General features: G+C 32.3%; 1 protein-coding gene across 1 annotated transcript in view; it reads right to left on the bottom strand.

Annotated features, from left to right (window-relative positions):
* Positions 1-21,165, bottom strand: part of ERBB4 (erb-b2 receptor tyrosine kinase 4) — a 1,062,086-nt gene that overhangs the window by 228,075 nt on the left and 812,846 nt on the right. The window contains 2 exon segments of the mRNA XM_033113116.1: positions 17,013-17,053; positions 17,055-17,088. Of these exon segments, the coding sequence (XP_032969007.1) occupies positions 17,013-17,053; positions 17,055-17,088 (75 nt within the window).

The raw sequence follows: 21,165 nt of genomic DNA, 5'->3' as shown, positions 1-21,165 counted from the left end.
CATCCAGGAGATGATATTTTAATATCTCTTTGTTTTGTAAAGCGTCATTAAGGAAGTAAACTAAAAGTATGGAATAGACATTAATTCTTTTTAAATATTCTGACTGATGCATATTTACAAACTATTTTCCAGTCTTTTAATTTTTCAAATTACACATCTTTATTTTTCTATCAAATGGCTTACCTTTACTTATAATACTGACAGCTGAGCTCATGCAAAATTTCAATTTTTCTTATGGCAAATAGAGAGGAGAACAAGAGACAGCAGTTAATAGGTGCTACCCTCCTTCACGCTCTGGCACTGTATGCGTTGCTAGAGAACACTGTCATCAATTCTTGGGTACATTTTGGGACTGCTAAGTATATTATACTTTAGCTATTGGCAAAATAGTCCAAACAAACAACAAAACAATCTAAAGAACACAATTATAAACTTAAGATAGTATTAAGTGGACACCAACTTGTAAAATTTAGGCCAGTTATTCTTTGTTATTAGGTAATTATGTCTTAGTAATTTAGAGAGAGAGAGAAAAACAGAGAGAGAGAGGGGTGGGGGGAGAGAGAAAGAGAGAGAGAGGTGATAGAAGAGGAAAGAGAAAGGGAGAACTCCTTTGAAGCAATCTAGTCTTAGTATTTCATCAAAAAGTTTAGGCATTGCTATGACTCACCAATATCTTTTCTCAGCTTTACTTATTAATTACTTCAAAACTACATAGGATAAAAGTTATCCTATGAATTGTTGAACTATTAAAGATCCAAAGACGCATATCTGTCCATCTAGGTTTACTTAAAACCAATTAAAAATCAACAAACTTTGAAAGAAATTCAATTAAACTTCTTTATCCATCAAGTCTTCCCTATAACGTGACTGATGGTACCACAAAAAAAAAAACACAACAGCAACAACAACAAAAAAAACACAATAAACTCATTAGAAGATATTTTTGAGTCATGTAGTCCTTGGCAGCTTTTGGTGAAAAACTTTCAGCCATACTTTGACCAGAACTCATCTAATTTTAGAAAGCTATCAAAAATGATTTAATAAAGATGCATTAGAGCTGATTGTCCGGCTAGGGCTTATTTTTGGGGAAACACAGTAAATAAAAAACTGTAACACAAATGCTTTTAGTTTTAGAATTTTAATGTGTTTCCTATTTCAAGTTTTGAATGATTAATAAATTTAAATAATATAATTTAATATTTTCCTCGTATTTTAATTGATACCTAGCTAAGCCTATGTTTTTATAATGTCAGATACACACACAGACAAACCCCACAAATATATATATATATATATATATATATATATATATATATATCCCCCATATATATCTATATATGTTATTAGAAAATAACATATGTATATGTTATTTTCTAACTTGTTATTTTCTAACTTGTAAAAGATACAAAATTAGGAACAGCCTGTACATCTTGCAATAAGGGATTGATGGTACATTAATGCTAGGAAAAACAATGCAAAAGGAGTTACAGTGATCCACAAGGCTGTCCAAAATGTACCATTCAGTGAGTAAAGGAAAATGCTGAATAATGTGTGGAGCATGTTTCCATACCTTTTCCATAAAGGAAAACTTTTATTACTGTATATATGCATTAGTACGTGGATAAATGTGTGGAAGGATAAACACACATATAAACACACAAATCTATATTTAATACACTAAATATTTACTACTTTCGTAATTTTAAATTTTATTTTTAAAATACATAAAGAAAATAGTTAATCATATTAAAAGAAGCAAAAAATAAATAGAAATACCGAAATTATGGCTTTCGAGCTTTACCCATCAGGGTGATAAATTCTACTCTTACTTGCTTTAGATTTTAAAGGGAGGCATATGGCACAAAATGCTAAGACAAGAATCATTGCTTGAGGATAAACTTAGTTACATCACTACAATCAGAAGCCAAAGACATTTTATCTGTAAGGTACTGTTCACCATAATTCCTTACTTAAGAACATTTCCAAAAAAATGAGACAGGAAAAATATTTCTGTATGATTTCCTGATATACTAAAGTTCTGTTCCTGCACAATTGCTGATGTTTGTAGTAATGGTGTCATTTAGAGTAACTGTTATGTATCAGCATTTTGTAATTATCACTACAGGTACTGAAATCTGCTAATTTCTCATAATGCATACAGGATGCTGTTAGATTCTGATTAAACATTTAACAGTCTTCTAATTTAATGAGTCCAGAGTCACTGATAGAAAAATCACAACCTATTATTTTCCATGCAAAAATAAAATCAGGTGACCTTCAGTTGGATACATGTAAAGTAACACATGGCGAATTATTGAGGATTTGTGAATTAGTGCCAGAATATTTTAAATGTAAAAAGTAGCAGTTTATATTGGAATTGAATATCCCAGTCCATCACTCCTTTCACACATGCGTACACACCAAAACATACCCTCCTCCCTTTTGCCAAGATACTTCATCGACAATTTCAGAGAGAATATAAAACGTTAAACAGAAACTCCCTCAGCCTTTGTCTAGTCATCCATCTGCGTCTTCCTGCATATTCTACTTATGCTTTCCTGATAAATGGTGATGGAGGGATGGTTTTACATCCAAGTTGAATCCCTTCACTCCTAATTCTTCTAGCTTCTTCAGAAAACTATGATCGATGACCTCCTCTCTCTCCTGTATCACCAACCTTTCATTCTTTACAAGATCTTCCAAACCAGACTTAAATTTCATCCATCTTCAAAATATCTTTCTCGTGATATTATCCCCTCCCCAACTATTTCTTCATCTCTCTCCTTCACATGTATATTTCTCAAAATACATCAACATTTGGCTCTCTACATTTCCACATTTCCTATTCACTTTTACTCCATATCTGCATATGGAGAGACTTCCATATCGGTACATTAAATTCCCCATTTAACATTACTTGGATCTCTCAAAATCACCCAAATTCAACACGTCAAAAAATATGTTCGTGATGAATTTAGTACCTTTCTACCATGCCATATCTCAGATCATGGTATCATCCATCCAATTTTGCAAGCCAGGAACCTGGGAATAATTATTCAGTTTCTTCTCTTAATTACTTCATATCTGTTAATCACCAAGCCCAGTAATCGATTTGAAGTATTTGCTGAATCTTCCCGCTTCTCTCCATCTCTAGCCAACTTCCTGGTTTCCCAATTCCTTGCTTACTCACTTTCAGTACTTTAAGCCACCCACTTTGATTCATTGTACTACTTACATTACCAGTCACTGTGCCACCCACAGAATCTTTAGTTCAAGTACCCTAGTGGCTCTTCTCCTTTTAGTTCACTTACTATAGTATCTCTACTTCAACAGTATATGTCGCTATTGGGAACTTCAGGCCATTGAGCCAACCATGTTTTCAATGTACTTTAGCCTCCTTTATGTGCCAGCTCCCATCATTACTCAACTTAGTTTTTATGACACTTTACTATTATCATATCCTTTTCATATATCCTGAACTCACTGGTCTCTACCTCCTTGCTTAAGTACTCACCTAGCAAAAATTCAATCTTAGGTAAAAACACATCCAAGTGCCCATATCTACATCTAAAAAAATCACAACATGGTTGAATAAAGCCCAGCAATGCTAATTGGATCATTCTAGTTTATCGAAGTTAAACTAGATATCTAGTTTATCTAGTTTACGAATCTCAAGCAGACCTGTAGCACTGCCTAATAATACTACTATACTTCTCGGAGGATGTCCTTCTTTCTTTGGTGGACTATTAAATCTTCTCTTCATATTTCCATTATTGCCTCCCCTACTCTAGACTAAGATGATCTCCTCATTTCATATTTCACTTACACAGAGGATAAATTACTAATTGCACCATGTTCTCACTATCAAATCCACTTTCTACCTGCATACTCTGAATTCCTTCCAGATTCAGTGGATGCACGGTCCCTGCTCCCTTCAATGAACGTCTGCACCTGCGTACTGAATTCCACCCCTTCTGATAACTAAAGCAATTTTGCCTGCAGTTATCGATTATTTCCTGAAATAGAAATTTTCCCTTCTTTTGAATCATTGCCATCAGGTTACAAACATGTTGTAATAGTTCCCAACTTAAGCAAAAGAAACAAACAAAGAAAAACAATTTCTTGTGATTCCATGTTCTCCTATCTTTGCAGTGAATGCCTTGAAACCTTTCTCTATACAAAATGTCTCCATTTCTGTCTTTTCTCATCTGCTTTAACCTATTTCAATTCTTAACCCAGTTTATCCCCACTACTCAGTGGAAACTGCTCTATAACCCATAACCTCCATTTAGTTAAATACAATAGTCAAAACTTCTTCCTTATTAGCATTAGACTCGGTCTCACTCCCTTCTTTCTAGGAATACTTTCTTCCCTTGGCTTCCAGGATTCATTTTTTCCTGGTTTTCCTCTACCCCAAATCCCTCTGTCTCAATCTTCTTTGCTATATAATATCCTTCTGTTCTCTTCTGCCCTTTTAATGATGGAGCATCCTAAGGCTCATTCCTCAGTTTTCTTTTCTATCTGCTGTGTCTGCCTGTGGAATCTCATCCAATGTTATGGATTTAAATATCACCAATGATTCACAACCCTCTCTTGATCTCCAGAGTGTATTAACTATCTGTCCATGCAAATTCTTCATTCAGGTATCAAATAACAATTTCAAGCTTATAATAGCCCCAACAGATTCCCCCCCACACAATATTTCTTGCACTTCCTTCTGAGTCTTCATCTCAGTTTGTGACGTCAACTTTCCCCCAGTTACTATGGTCAAAAATCTAAGTGTCATCTGTTATATTTTTCTTTTCCTTATCACCCTCACACCATTCAATCTATTTACAATTTTTCTCATTGTAAATAGTCATGAAAACATATACTTATAAAAAGATACTGAATAAAGATTTTTCTCTCTACTGTACTATAACTTCCATGATATTAGGGGTTATGGTTTTTTTTTTTCTTTCCATTCTATTATCAACTTCTTAGCACAATGCCTGTCGTAGTAAATACAAGGAATATTTACTGGCTGATTATTGTTAGGCAACATATATGGAAGAGTGAGTGTTTTGTTTTATCCTTTTACACAAAATAAATAAAATATGGTACGTTTGGTTGTATCAACAGTGGGAAGAATTTTTCTCAGCAGAAATAGCATTTCATCTTATCAAAGAGAAGCAAGTGATACATAATCCAAGATTCATGCTCTAACACCTGCACTCATTATTACTCTCCATCAACTTTTCCCCATCTCACAAATCATTAATCAATTAGTTTTAGGTCTGGTGGAAGTGGTTCTCCTATGGAACCACAATAGTTTTAAAAAATCTCTCTCGAGTTTATAAATAACTGTCACTTCAAAAAGATAAATTAAAAAAAAATAAGCCTAAGTTTATTCATAAAAATGTTTTAGATAAATCACTGAGGTATTAAGAATATAACTATGTATGTATATCATGATACCATTATACAGGAGTATATGCTTAGTTTATGGGAAGTATTGCTGTAGTACAACGAAGCAACGCCACATGTATATTTGACTAAAATATGCTGCATGAGGACAAGTATTGTAGAATCCTGTACATTGAAGGAAGGTTTAATACTGTGTTTCCCTGAAAATAAGACCTACCTCGAAAATAAGCACAAGTTAACATCTCAGCCAGATGGACGCATTTAGTACGTTATGACGATGTTCCAGAAGAAGATGACATGACTGTATTTGAATAAATGTAGATTGTTGTACATGAAAAAAATAAGATATCCTCTGAAAATAAGCCCTAATTGAGCAAAAGTTAACATAAGATCTGGTCTTATTTTCAGGGAAACATGGTAAATAAAATTTAGAAGACAACAGGTGAAACTGTTTAAGTGGGCTAAAAAATATTCAATCATCGTCTTTATAGGAATAGCTCTTGACTGTTTTTCCACTTGGGAACGAGCCTGGTAAAAGGAAGAAATGTGGTCTTTAGAATCAGACAGACTTGAGCTCAAATCTTTGCTCTGCCACATACTAGCTGAGTGATTTTTTTTGTAAATTGCTTTTACTCTGAACCTGCTTCCTCATTTATAAAAATGGTATTGGTGATAACGATTTTTATATCCTTATCATGAAAATTAAATGTGATAATGTAGCAAACCTGAATGATACATATTAGGATCTTTCAAAAGAATGGTGAAAATAAGCTCCCAGTTAAATCTGGGAACATTGTGGAAAAAAAACAACACTATTCTGGGAAAGAAGTGGTGTTGCGTTCCTTCATTTCTTCATGCATAAAACAATTTAGCTCTCGACTCTGGAATTTGAACTTGGGAATTAAACCCCAGAATTTGAGATCCAGAGTTACAAGGGGGGGGGGGAAGTGGCATTGGAAGTAGATATTGCTTTGTGCAGTAAACAAAAACAAAAACAAAAACAAAAAAGGAAGAAAGAAAATCTTTTTTCACCTCAACAAGTATACTACTTATACTTGTTTTTGTTATAATAACAAGTTTTTGTTATAATAACAAGTTTTTGTTATTGTTGCTTTATTTTTGCTCTATTAAAGTAACTATAATTATTCTATAAATGACTCAAGCATATGGAATGCTTTACTCTGGGAAAAGGAACAGAATGCCATTAACCAATATCACCCTCAAAAATTTAATAACAATTTTAAAAAATGCAATGGCTACAAGCATTCAGAGATTACTAGAGGGTATTTCCCTTTCCTTATTATTCATTCCTTAGTACTGAGTTATTGTGACGTTACAATGAAATTATAGCACTTTGGGTATGAAGGTGGATGGTAGCAGAGAATGAAATCACTGTGAGGAATTCTGTTGGTAAATCAAAGTGCTCTCTGTTAATTAGTTCCTGACTACATACATAGTATGGAAAAAAAAATAATTGTATGTTTATGAAAGATTGATCAGTTAGGAAATGTGCTGAGGTAATAAGAAAAAAGCATGAAGAGAGCAATTTGAGTTAATATCTACACATCATTTTATGTAACCACACCACAGAAGGGGGTCCTAGTTAATTAGATTCCTTTAGTTAAACAGGAAATACGAAAAAAGAAAAGATACTTAGGGTCCAATACAATATGCCTAAGTTATATGGGGCAATGACTTAGTCTCTAAAAATAGAAACTTTGACCTATCTTAAAAAATCTTGCTGCTTAAGTATGGTTCATTTGTGACATATGAAAAATTAAAACAGTATTTGAATAAAAATGTATTGGCTACAAAACACAATTTTAAGAGTTGCACACATAATTCCAAATATTTGGGTAATTTTTAACTTAAAGAATAGACAATGCCAGAAATTCTAAATGCAGACTCAAAATATGATATTTTAGTCTTCTTTTGTGGAAATTTATAAGATCTGTGAGCACATATGAATACAGGTATATGCAATGGGTACAGGCAAACATATGTTTTCCCTTGAATTTGTCTGACTCATCTCATCTCTAACCTATGCAAGATGATAAAATAAATACCCTTCTATGAACATGCAAAAGCATTTCCTCCACCATTCTTGTTGTGTGTGAAATGATTACCGAAATATTATTCATAAGAAAAAGGCCTATTACCTCTCCATCCAGATACATTCTAGAGTCACAATCTCTGATCACCAAAGTGGGAAGACAAGAAAAAAAGTATTATAATTTCTGTTTACATTAATTTTTATTTCATTCTTTTCAATGTCTGTTATGTATTCTGTTTATATAATTGCATAAATGAGTGTGTGATGAAAAGGTTGTCATTGATAATAAGTCAAATTTTCATGATGACCACTCCAGAGCAGTGCTGTCCAACAGATAACATATCACATATAAGTGTATCATTTAAAATATTCTAGTAGACATACTTTAAAAAAGATGAAATTCATTAAAATAAAATTTTCTTTAACCCAAATATCTAAAATTATTAGCATTTCCATATGCAATCCATAAAATAAAAGTTTGAAATATTTTACGTTCTCTTTTTCATACTATGTTTTCAAAATCCCATGTACCTTTACAATTACAGCACATCTCAACCTTTTTTTTTGCCATATTTAAAGTGTTCAATGACTACATGTGGCTTGTGGTAACCATACTGGACAGAGCACATATAGAGCACTGCTGGGGAAGAGTCACTAATCTAATCAATAAATGGAAAAGACACAAAATTGGTGTTAACATTGGTGAAGTTTGATCCTACTCATATACCACAAATGGAGTACTGAACATCTGAAACCAATGTGTATATTGAAACCTTACCTTATAGTGTACAAATGAACAAAGGAACACTGACTTTAGATATAAAACCTTAATGCTTGCTTCTGGTACTTTTTTGAGGCAAGCAGGAAATAAATTATCTGAAGACAGATAAACTTCTCTCGTATTTAAAAGTGTTCTTATATGGCAAAGTTGCATGAGAAACAGAAAATAATTAAGTTCCTTCCTTTCAGGACAAGAAAAAAATCAAGAAGGCACCATTGGAAATGTCATATGCTTAAGTCATGGTAGGTATGGTAGGTAGATTTCAAAGATGGCCCCTAGGATTCTAGCTTCTGGATAGCTAAACTGTTCTATGTGCCAAGACAGACAGGACCAACGGGACAACCTAAACACTAGTTCTTATTTCTTTCCCAGAATAGAGTTGCTGTTTCCAAAATCTCATCAGATTTAGCTAGGACCTTGTTTCACCATTCTTTAAAATATTCACATCTCTATATCTATACACATCTCTATATCTATATCTATACAAAAAATGTATACACATGGCTTATATTCATCTTCTATTCATCTATTGTTAATGGTATATATTGATTATTACAATTTTAATACAGTTTTTTTCCCTTTCTTAAAATGTATATACATTGTTTTGGTTCGCGCGTGCTCTCTCTCTCTCTCTCTCTCTCTCTCTCTCTCTGTCTCTCTCTCTCTGTCTCTCTCTCTCTCTCTCTCTCTCTCTCTCTGTCTCTCTCTCTCTCCATAGATATACTGCATTATTGTACTACATTATTACATTTAATGTTCATGATAATCATATAAAATCTTATCATCATTACAACTTTACAAATAAGGAAACAGGTTCAAGGTAATGAAGCAATTTACAAAAAAATCACTTAGTACGTGGCAGAGCAAACATCTGAGCTCAGGTATGTGTGATTGATTCTAAGTCCACATTCATTTCTCTTTACCAGGCTGTTTCACACAGGGAAAATCAGTAAAAACTCTTCTTATGCTTATACTTAAGTCACCATGGTAGATGGGTTGGGAAGAATTTGAAAATGGCCCCAGGATTTGAGTCCATGGTGTATACACACACCTCTGCTCAGTAATTCAATCAAGCACTAATCTAAGTGATGCTGTGAAAAGATTTTCAAGATGTAATTAAGGTCTCAAATCACTTGACCTTAAGATATGGGGACAATTGGGTGAGCCTGATGTAATCACACAAGCCTTTAAATCTTCCTCTTCAGGTCAGAGAAATAAAAACTAAGAGATTCAAAGGACGAGGAGAATTGGATCTACTGTCGCTGTCTTTCAAGATGTAACAGGTCACTTGGCAAGAAGTGAACATGGCAAAGAATAAGCAATAAAATTGGAGCCACAGTCCTGCAACTGCAAGGTCCTGGATTCTGCCAACAACCTGAGAACTTGTAAGAGGATTCTATGCTCCAAATGTGAACACAGTCCAGAAAGCACGTTGATTTCAACCAGTGAGATTCTTTGAAGAGAGCCTAGCCATTCCATGCCTGTACTTTTACCAATAGAACAGTTTTGTTTTGTTTTGTTTTTTTGAGCTGCTAAGTTTATAGTAGTTTATTACACAGTATAATAGAACACTTACACAGCAACTGAGCAATTCCTGCACTTTACCTAATCACAAGGTTTGTTTTAATATTTGTTAATCCTTACCATTTTAGTTACCAAACATATAATCATGTCTATGATATTTTGAATTTCAAAATAGGTTTTGGGGGCAAACTATGATAGCTTTGATATTAACTCACCAATATCTTCAAACTGAAAAAACTTTAATGCATTCACCATTTTATATGTATTCTGCCTCTTTTCTATAAAACACTGAAATCATTTCACACACAAACTAAGCATGATTTTAAGGACTGAATATTGGAGTAGGTATAATATCAAAGACACATGCTATATGTGATAATCCCCATTATTTAATAGTATATTAATTATAAGTCATTCGAAGAATGATATTTGGGTGCTGACTAGATGAGATTATTGTAGGATGATTTTCAATAATTTACTGATAACTTTTGTGTCATATTTTAGTAGGATGCCAGGTCAGATGCCATTTATATATATATATATATATATATATATATATATATATATATATATGTATATGTATATATTCAACATATTTAATTCTTAGTCCTTTGGAAAGCACAAGGATTTCACTTTATTAGGAATCATCTTGTTCATTTTTTCGTATCTCCTACTTCTTCACATCCTTTGCACTTTGCCAAAGAAATTATATGTACCAGATACAGAAATGTTGGCAAAGGATATATATTTTAGTTGGTTGCAATTTAGATGTCTCTTAGTTGGAAAGATGTTTATTAGCAATAAAATGTGATGAAATAGAATTTAATACCTGTGTTTCTAATCTACTAAAATCCCAATTAAAAATACTGATTAATACTGATGATACACATATACGTCTAAATTATATTAAGAAAATGATGCTAGAGGTCAAATCTTGAATAGCACATGCAAAGTACCTTTAAAACTGCAAGTATCTTTCTAAAGAAAAGAGCCAATATCTTTCACTCTTTTTGCTTTCATTTTTACTAAAGACATTGGGTTGTAAGTAATGAATTTTAATGAAGTCTAAGATATTTCAATATAATAGATTATAAGCAATCTTGACATCTTTTCAATTCAGAAATTAATAATTAGAAAACACTATAAATTTTATACCATAGAGAGTGTGTATGAGAAAGAATGAAAAAGTATTCATAACTATTTAGTCAACCCACTCAATTTTTGCTCGGATCCTAAATATAATCAACATCTTCCCAGTTCAATAATGCTATCTTTAGATAATCTATTACAGCTCTGAAGTCAATGCTTTTAAAAATCTCTTTTGATTTTCAACTATAAGTGTGACTTCTTTTGGTCACATTTTTATAGCCAGTAGAGTTTCAGTCTAATATCAATATTTCTGGAGTATGTAAAAGTTTTGTTAACAATGTGTGGGTATTTTGATATAATTATAAAGGCCATTCATGCATCTTTGTGCCACTAAATACTTTTTTGTTTAAAGTAACCATTTGAACTGTATGAACAGAAATGAACAACTGAGTTAAGATGTTTTGCTCTTGTCTTATAATTGTTTGATAATTTTTGTATTTTATGAGTACTGGAAAATGCGGGATAAAAATAGCTAAAATAGCTAAAAATGAAGCAACTCACATACTCTCTGTCACCTCTTCAAACTCTAATTCAAAAGTAAGTTTAACATTTAGAAGATGATGGACTGATTAGACATAATAAAATCCCTGTGTATGTTCATTTATTGGACTTAAGGAACATAACACAACTGCTATTCATCTAAGGTAACCATCTATGGGAAATTTTAACCATTTGATTTTGACATAAGTTATGAATTAAGTTCCTTGTGGACAAAACAAAGAAAAAAAGATTGTGGTATTTGTGAAAGTGGTGTCAGGAATATAATGTCAACTCTGTCATATATAATGCATTGGTCACACTGCTAAAGGATAAACTGTTAAGTGACCTATTAGGTAATTACTATACCATAAACTATGAGAAGGCATTAAAATGAGACAGGGATATGAAACATTTCAAATATCAGCCCATATGAGATTTAGAGTGTTAAACTGAATTCAGTTACCGATTTCATATTGTGAAGCATATAGAATAATTGAATTGGAGTAAATCACGAAATAAAAATGCTTGACCATATACCTAGTAAATTTAATTTTTGTCACAAATTCAAATAAATATATTAGTTTATATTTTGGATTGCTAACTAGCAAAAATAAATATTTTGCCAATACAGACTTTGTTTGTTGGGATTAAAAAATTTAGGCCCTAATGAAATAAGAGACTAAGATTACACAAAGCTTTATAAATACAGAGGGTGTCAAAAAATGTATATACATTTTAAGAAAGGAAAACCACAGCTATTAAAATCATATACCGATAACAAAAGAGGAATACAAGTCACGTTTGACTTCTGCAATACAAGTGGTGCTCAAAATGGTTACCATCAGTGTCCAGACACTTCTGATTACAGCGAACTACTGCTTGAGCAATGGTGATCAAAGTGTCCACTTGTATAAATTTTTTTGGCACTCCCGGTATATAAGATATATTTGACAAGGAAACTAAAATAGAATAAATTTTAATACTTTGTTCTATCTGAATCTATATGACAATGGCATATGTGCAAGCAAAAATAAGTAACATACAAAAAAGAATTTAAAATCTTGCAGAACATATTTGTTCATAAGATCCTTCATGAAAAAGTAAGAACGTCAAAGGTAAGTATTATTTTTAAGACATTTAATTCAGATAAAGAAAGCATGGAGACACTTCAAAATATCAAGTATTGTTTTCATTATAAGTAGTATATTCTAGGAGAGTACAGATAAAAAAAAAAGAAAAAAAGAAAAAATTATATTCTGTCCTACCCAATCTTCTTGGAAGAAATTCCAGGCACAGCCTGTAAGGGAAATGGAGTGTGGAAAACCAATTCACAAATTGTAGGCTTGGGAAAGAATAACACTGCTTAGAAAATGAAAGTCGGTCAAGATTGGAAACATTTCTCCTGTTTTCATTTAAATTTTCAATCTTATTTCCTGCTGATTTAAGAAACAGAATACAACATAATGGGGCAGTAGGGAGTATGAACTCTAAATATTTCAAAATGGTCACATTGATATGCTCCATGTAATTTTCTGTGGCTAAAAAGAAAACCAGCCATTTGAATACTCTTCTAGTTAAAACATGGTTTATGAAACTTAAAACAATTCTTTTCTATCATATTTTTATCCTAATATGTAAGATCCACTTTAATCAATTAAGACAAAAGCTTAAAAAAAACTAAACTAAACTAAAAAACAAAAACAAAACAAAACAAACAACTATCATGGAATTTAAAAAAATGACCTGAAATAGTACTCAATTAGTCCCCTGCTTTCAACCAAATGTATATCCATCCAATTTCAGAGAGGAAAACATTTATTGCAATGTTAACCAACTGAAAAAGGAAATACTTGTTACTTTCACTTTTCCTTCAATCTGGATCAAAATTCTCCATAGTCATAGGCACTTTTCCAAAGTGTCCAAGAGAAATCTTTCATGTAAATTTCAAACTGCCTTATAAATACCCTATGACAGGCCAATTGATTCTGAAAAGTCAATACAATCAAAGAACAGTTACATTGCATTACATTTAAGTTTGAAACAGGTATTAAATATATTCCATTTTCTAAAAAGATCAACTAGCTACCTACTACCAATTCTTTGAAATCATTAAATTTAAAAGTACCACAGAAAATTTAAGTGCTTAAAACTTGAGAAATTTTGATATGTCAATTCTGTAGTAGCTAAACTATTGGATTAATTTCACACTGATATATAAAATACTAATTGAAAATAACCTCATGAGATCATCCAAAAGATTCTTTTGCCAATATTTCAGCTAGAAACTTGCTACCACCAGTGTTCTGATACTAGCTAATGGCTCTTGTCCATTTTCTGATTTACTTCTCATACCGATCTTATGAAGCACAAAAATTCTGATTTAAAAAATTATTGCTCTCATCTCATTTATAGGTAATAACATGACAGAACCATAATTGAAACCAGGTTTTCACATTCAAGAACCCTCTGCTCTTTACCTATGCAAAGGTCTACAGGCATTTTATAGGATCGATGGGTTGAACTGTGCCATCTGTACTCTGTTACTGGACATGGTTACCTATTTATGACAAAGTTACTCTGAATTAAGTGCATTAATCTGAGACTATAGCAAATAGCCTGGGAACCCAGGCAAATAACAGGATTAGGAATTCCCAAATCACTTTTGTTTAAATATTGGAAATACTACATTTATAATAAAATAGTGCGGATGAAAAAGGGCTCTGTAATAAGTCTGACCAAAAGTAACCTCACAGGGTGATCTGATCATAAATTCCTAACTGGGCCGGTCATGGTGGGTAATCATGCCCCATGCCTATAAAAGGTTTATCTTTACCTTACACAAGGCCTGTCCATTGTTCTTGTCATTTAGGTTAGCACCACTTGGAAAGGCCAGAGTAAACCTCTTTTCAGACCCCTCAAAGGCTTAAACACCCTCAAGAGAACACATCTTGTTAACTACCCTGCACTTGCCGTTTCTCCTCCTTTATGTAATCTTCCTTATGTTTCCTCCTTAATTCCAAATGTATAAAGGCAACTGCAAAACTTCATTTTCCAGAACATTTGAGGTCCTGCTTCCTGGTATGTCATCAATTTGGCTTAAACTCATAAAAATTCTGTACAGGTTTGTATGTTTTGTATGTCGACAATACACTATAATTTGCAAGTTGTATCACCTCATTTATGGCATTGAATCATGATTATTGATCACTATGGTTTTACCTTTTTCTCTGTCTATATATGCCTCTGCTTGTGACCCGCTGCCATATTATGACAGTGAATCTCAAGGAAAAGAAAGAAATGTCCTCCCTTCCTTCAAAGGACCCATCAAAAGAGGTAGAAATACAAATTATAGCTCCCTAGGTGATGTCAAGAGACTTCCTTCCTCCCCCTGGGAGGTATTTTTTCCCATCCCCAATTTTAAAACTCTTGATATATGGAGAAATAAATAACATATTCAGTGATTTACTTGAGCCAGACACTGTTCAATTGACTCCTTCAATCTTTACAATCAATTTATGAATTATATTAATATTCCTATTTTATACATAAAAAAGTGAGGCTCAGCTAATTCAAGGAACTCACCCAAGATTATACATCTGAAAAATGGCAGAGCCGAGCTTTGAATTCAGAAAATCTGATCCCCAAGACAGCACACTTCACCACTATACTATATTGCCTCTCACTAGTTGGCTGGAACAATTATTTTTTAAAAAATCATTGAAGCAAATGTAAAAGCACCCTTCAAAGTGACAGTACATTAACTGATTAAAATCTCAAAGAGGAAAAATTATTTCATGAATATAGGAACAATCTAAAATGTACCCTGTCTTATAAAACTTCACTTTGGGGATAGGGGTGGGGAGAGTTCATTCTCTCTTCTCTGTCTTCTCTCTCTCTCCTCCTCTTGTTGATTTTTTTTCATAGTTTTGGCCTTGCTCTGAACAAGTGTACTAACTACTCTTGATATTGCCCAAATGCCAAAGTACCACTGTTAAGTACCACTTAAATCTACCACATTGTTTCTTTTTAGAATCTAATTTCTGTATTTACTTCATTAAAAATAACATTACATTAAGACATATCACTTATTAGTTTATTTTAGAAACACCTAAAGGTAAAATACCATATAAGACTAAAAACTATGACTAAATTTAATGACATAGATGAATTTCGTAAATATAGTATTTGGCAAAAGAAGCCAGATTCAAAGGGTACAATTATTCAATTTATATAATTTACATAAAGTGAAAAATAGGCAAATCAATCTATAGTGCTGGCATTCAGGACAACAGTTACATTTGAAATGGGACACAAAAGGGTTCTGCTTCTGGTACTATTCTGTTCTTGATCTGACATGGTTACGGACTGTTTCACTTGGAGAAATTCACTGATCTTTACAGTTATGTTTTACGTACTGTTACATTATATATGTTATATTGCAATACAGTGGTTTACATGAAAAGGCAATACTTCCTCCAAAACTCTCATTTTGCTAATTATAATTTAGCACTACTCTCTCTCTCTTCCAACAATTACAATTGACTTGCTTCATAAAGAAAGCTAACAAACTTACTACATAAATAACATTGTAAAGTTTTCTTAAATATAAGTTTTGAAAGTCAAATTTATTGAGATATGATTTATAGACAGTAAAATTCATCCTTTTAAATCTAATGAATGGAAATTTTTGACAAGCACATACATTTGTGTAACCATCACCACTATCAAGATACAGAATATTCCATTTTCCCCAAATTTCTCAGGGCCTTTTTGCAGTCAACCTTATCCCTCACGCCCTTCCCCCCACCCCCAAGCCCTTGGCAATACTGATCAATTTTCTGTCCTATTTTTTTGCCTTTTCCAGATGCCATATAAATGGAATCACACAGTATGTATTCATTTCAAGTGTAGTTCTTTAATTTAGTATAATGTATTTGAGATCCATCTGTGTTTTATGGTCAGCAGTTTCTTCCCTGTCTATTGCTGAGTAGTGTTATGATGTGTGGTAATACCACAGTTGAATGTTGAGATAGTTTCCAGTTGTGTGGTGATTTTGAATAAAGTCACAACAAACATTCACGCATAGGTGTTTGTATGAACATGAGTGATATATTCTGCTCTTAAATTCCAACTTGTATGTTTACCCTGCACAAAATATTTTCTATGCTGCCTTTAGTCTATAGTAACTGTGATATTTAGAGTATATACCAACCAGTTCAAAATAATATAAAATCAAAACTGAATCAAATTAAATAACAATATATTACAAAAATACATCAACTTTTGCAAATTCCTCTCTTAAAAGTATATCTTTTGCAATCGTGTACAGAATTAAAAATGAAAATATTCTATTGAAGTTCTAGATTAGTAATTAAACATTAATTAATTTTGTTTAAGTTGTACAAAATTAAAATTAACGTTATTACTAATTTGGATTCTAAACTCATAATCAATGAAGGAAGAAGAGGTAAGAAAATGTGTCTTGAAAAGTGTCATATGCCTCTTCATAACTTCCTAATTTAACATATTATAAATTCATTCACCCACGGGTTAGTACTTTTCATCCATGATAATCGGGAAAGGAATTGAGTGACAAAATGGAAACATGGTAGAATTTACCTAGCATGTTGTGGTAAAGTGGAATGGCCCGTCCAAGGGTAAGTAAATGCAGTCATGACTAGTGGGACCGCTACACCTGCAGCAATTACAGAACAGAAAACATCATTCTCCATTCACAGTGACATGCACACTCATGCACCATTGCTCACACGTGGAGCCTCGAAAAAGAACATGGGAAGCAAGCACACCAAGTACCTATCCATCAGGCCGATGCAGTCTTCAATACTTGAGCCTATGCACCTGCAGAATATCCAAATTTAGAAAATACAACAAAAAAATTAGTCATTAAAAAATCAATAGAAAAATACCAATTCTGATCTGTCAATTTTTAGTTATAGTTATTAGACAATTTTAGAACACCATGAATTTAAAGCCAGTGAGAAGATTATTGTTGGATGGATACACAAAATGAATTGCAAATACGACCCAAGTAAAATGCAAAGAAGCATATTCATAGAAAAGGAAATTTACTCAGTTTCTGTGCATCACTTACAAACACATATAAGTCATTTCTAATACTTTCAATTCATTTGCATCATTCATGATTATATGTCTTGATAAATAATGTGATATTTCAATGGCCATCATCGGTTTTATGTACATGGCTTCTTCTAAAAAAGCTCTTAAGTGAAAAAAAAATCAATAAAAAAGGGAAACATGAGCTATTCAATATAATATAATAATCTGATGTTTAATATCACTAAAGATTGATTTTGGCAGAAAGTGAGTAACATTGTTTAGTGCTATTCTCATGGATACTTTACATAATAACATTATTCACTTCCTTGGTTTGACTGCCTGTAGAAAATACTTATCTTTAAACATGAATTCATTTAAAAAACAATTAACTGGTTTCACCATACTGCTGTTTATCTTGACAATGCCTTTTAAAGAAGCAGGGCCATAACAGGAAAACACAGAGAGGTTTTTAAATTGCCATCTTTAACTCAAACAATAACAAATAAATCCTTTTCAATGAAATGAATAAATGGAGACCCAGATAACGAAAAACTCCTCTGAGATTAACATTTAAGTGAAATTATATAACACACAAAATTCTGATGTACAGTCCCCAGAATTTCATTTTGGAATGTTATAGCAATATTATTCCTCCATCTTCAATGAACTTGAATTGTTTTTCTTTCTCTTTTCTCCCATCAAAGACATATAGCTCCAGTGTGTTATCAAGAGTCCTCCTACAGCTATGATTTATAGAACTGTCTAATTCTGCTGGTAATAAAAATAATTTTTTCCAACTCTAATTTCTAAAATGGAAAAGAAGTTGAAGCTAAAATCACTATAAAATGAAGAAAAAAAAGGGTCATGTATAAGGCCAGAGTGCCCATTGTATCTTTAGATAACTAAACACTGGTGAACAAATATACCTATGCATAATAATATCATTATTTCCCTGCTTCAAAAGTATCTGTTATATCTTTGATACTAGATTGGAAAATTATTTGTTTTTTGTTTTGAAGATTGGTTTTGGGAGGCCCAGAAAAATTTAATGTGCAGATATATGAGAAACACAGTGTATAAAAAGTATTTTAAAAAATAAGCAAATAACTAGAGCACATAGTTTTATATTGATACCATAATACATAATCAAAACAGTGTCTAAAAATGGAAAATTAACTACTAAAAAGTTTCCAAATTGTCTTACATAGTTTTCTTTTTATTCTATTCTGAAGAAAATTATTTTTTCTAGGTTCTATTATATATTCCTCAAAATGCTGTTTGTTATTTTAATACAGTATCGTAATATTGTAAAATTTATAGTCTATTAATTTTCAAGTGAAAATCTGAATGCTTTGGTTATTTTGTAATCTATGTCTTTATAATAACATTTGAAACATAAGAATATTTGAAAATGAAATTAAATTTGAGAAGAAAGTGTGAATAATGAAAAATTTTCATTTATGCATTAAAACTGAAAAACACTGTGTTGCATGCCCATAAGGGTTCCTGCTATTTTAGGAGCTGGAGGGAGAAAAAAGTTAAATTAGACATGCCTTACCCTTAATGAGCTAACAATTTAATGAAGGAGACAGATGAGACAATAGGGACAGGGAGAGGAAGCTAGAGCATGAGACAGAATCCAGAATTTGAAGTCTATTTGGAACAAACAAATTATTGGTAAACCATCAAAGGATTTTACAGATGTAGTGAAATTGCTGGATTTGTGTTTTAAACAGATCTTTGTTGTGTGGGGGCTGGTCAGCTAAGAGCCAGGTAGATTTCTTTGACACACAGACTGTTTTAGTCTATGCAAGAGGTGATGGTCTAAAGTAAAAAAAAAAAAGGAAGAAAAAAAGGGAAGAAAATGGTACCTAGGATAGAGGAAAGGGACAGATTTAAGAAATAACCTGGAAGGTATAAAAAAAGAGAGAGAGAGAGAGAGAGAGAGAGAGAGAGAGAGAGAGGGTGGGGGGGGAAGTTGATGGCTGATTTGATGACGAAAGAGAAAGGATCAGAAGAGTTAAGAATGACTCATATTTCTAACTCTGAGAATAGTGGAACCATTAGTAAGAGAATGCAAGAGGAGGAACACTTTTCCCTTGTGTGTATGTTGGGGCAGAAGGGGTTGATAATTTTAGTTTTGTGCATCTTGAGTTTAGGGTGGTTTTCCTACAATCTGGTAAGAAATGTTCCTCAGCAGCTGGAAAGATGAGTTTGTGGCTTGAGGATGGGGGTGGGAGGAAGGTACAAGTATAATAATCAGTTTTGAAATAGCATACAGGAGAAAGCTGAAATCATATAAGTAGACAAGATGGCTGAAGAAGAACGTTTAAAGTGAGAAAAGCAGTGACTGCGACTGAAACCCAAGGAACTCTAATAACTAAACCAATAAATAACATAAGATGAGCTCATATGTCAGAAACATGGGGAAATGTAATTAAACATAATCAATTAATTACAGCAGTATTAAAGCCCCATCAGAAAACTTCAGGAAATGGGGTGATCATCAGTGTCAAATACAAAGAGAGGTCTAGTAAAATAAAAACCATTGAGAATATTTTTGCTGTCATTGTCACTAAAATTTAGGTTGTTGTAAATTGAGAAAAAAAATCAAAGATAATGGAGGCAAGGGAAAAAGAAAGGGAAATACTAAGGGGCAGATGTGTGGATAAGAAAGTGTGTTGAGAGGATTGTGTAGGGTATTTGAGATTTAAATTTATTTATAAGCTGAGGACAAAAGAAAAAAATGGAAGACAAAGAATGAGGGCATCACTGAAGTGATTTCTAAATACAAATCAATGTGTAATTAAAGATGCATATTATATTTCAACTTTTTGTACTTCATTTATATAAGCAACTAATTAATGTATGCAATTTATATTGATTCAGCAAGATCACAGAATAATGGAAATATTAAACTTTTGAAGAGTCTAATCCCAAATAAGAGATTGAATAAGGATATGAAATAATACAACTTACAACAAAATTAGTGTTCTAACGTAGAAAATTTATAGATTATAAAGAGAAACTATGTCAATATAACATATTACAAAAATATCTGGGATTTAAAATATTGAGATGTTTGTCATTTGACAGTATTTACTGATTTATGAGCACCTTGATTGTACCTATATAACTAACACAGTTGAGATATTTTGACAAAATCTCCTTCAAATTTTGAAATAAAAATGGAGGAATATTTAAAAATTTCAATTAAACAGTATAGACAATAATTCCATAATCACCCCTTCTTTCCTTCTCTCCATCAATGGTAACTCTTTCATTATGTAAATTTAAAAATATAAAAAGGATTGATAAGATTAAGGCATAGAGGAAATGTAATAATATGAAATCTTGCTTACAATATTAACAAGAACATTTAATAAAGTTTTTTAAAGATAACTTATGAAAAATAAATATCCTAGTCCATGTCTAAAAACCAAAATTTAATTGACATTTATTATGGACTCAAGTGGTATTAGTAAGGAAACAGTAATCCTTGCTCTTATGGCCATTTAATTACATACTAAATTTAGCTTACAAGTCATCTTTAAAAATTTCTATCTTGCTGATTTTGAAACATGAAAATCATTCCTAAGTCTCAAATTCTTGCTTATCATTTCAAAATATGGACAAGGAGTTGTGTCTTGCCTATATCTGAACTTATCTATCACTATATCTGATGCACAGTGTG

Source organism: Rhinolophus ferrumequinum, chromosome 8 (genome assembly GCF_004115265.2).
Source record: "Rhinolophus ferrumequinum isolate MPI-CBG mRhiFer1 chromosome 8, mRhiFer1_v1.p, whole genome shotgun sequence".
Taxonomy (NCBI): domain Eukaryota; kingdom Metazoa; phylum Chordata; class Mammalia; order Chiroptera; family Rhinolophidae; genus Rhinolophus; species Rhinolophus ferrumequinum.
Note: the sequence above shows the minus strand (reverse complement) of the source record. Positions and strands in the feature narration are given on the sequence as shown.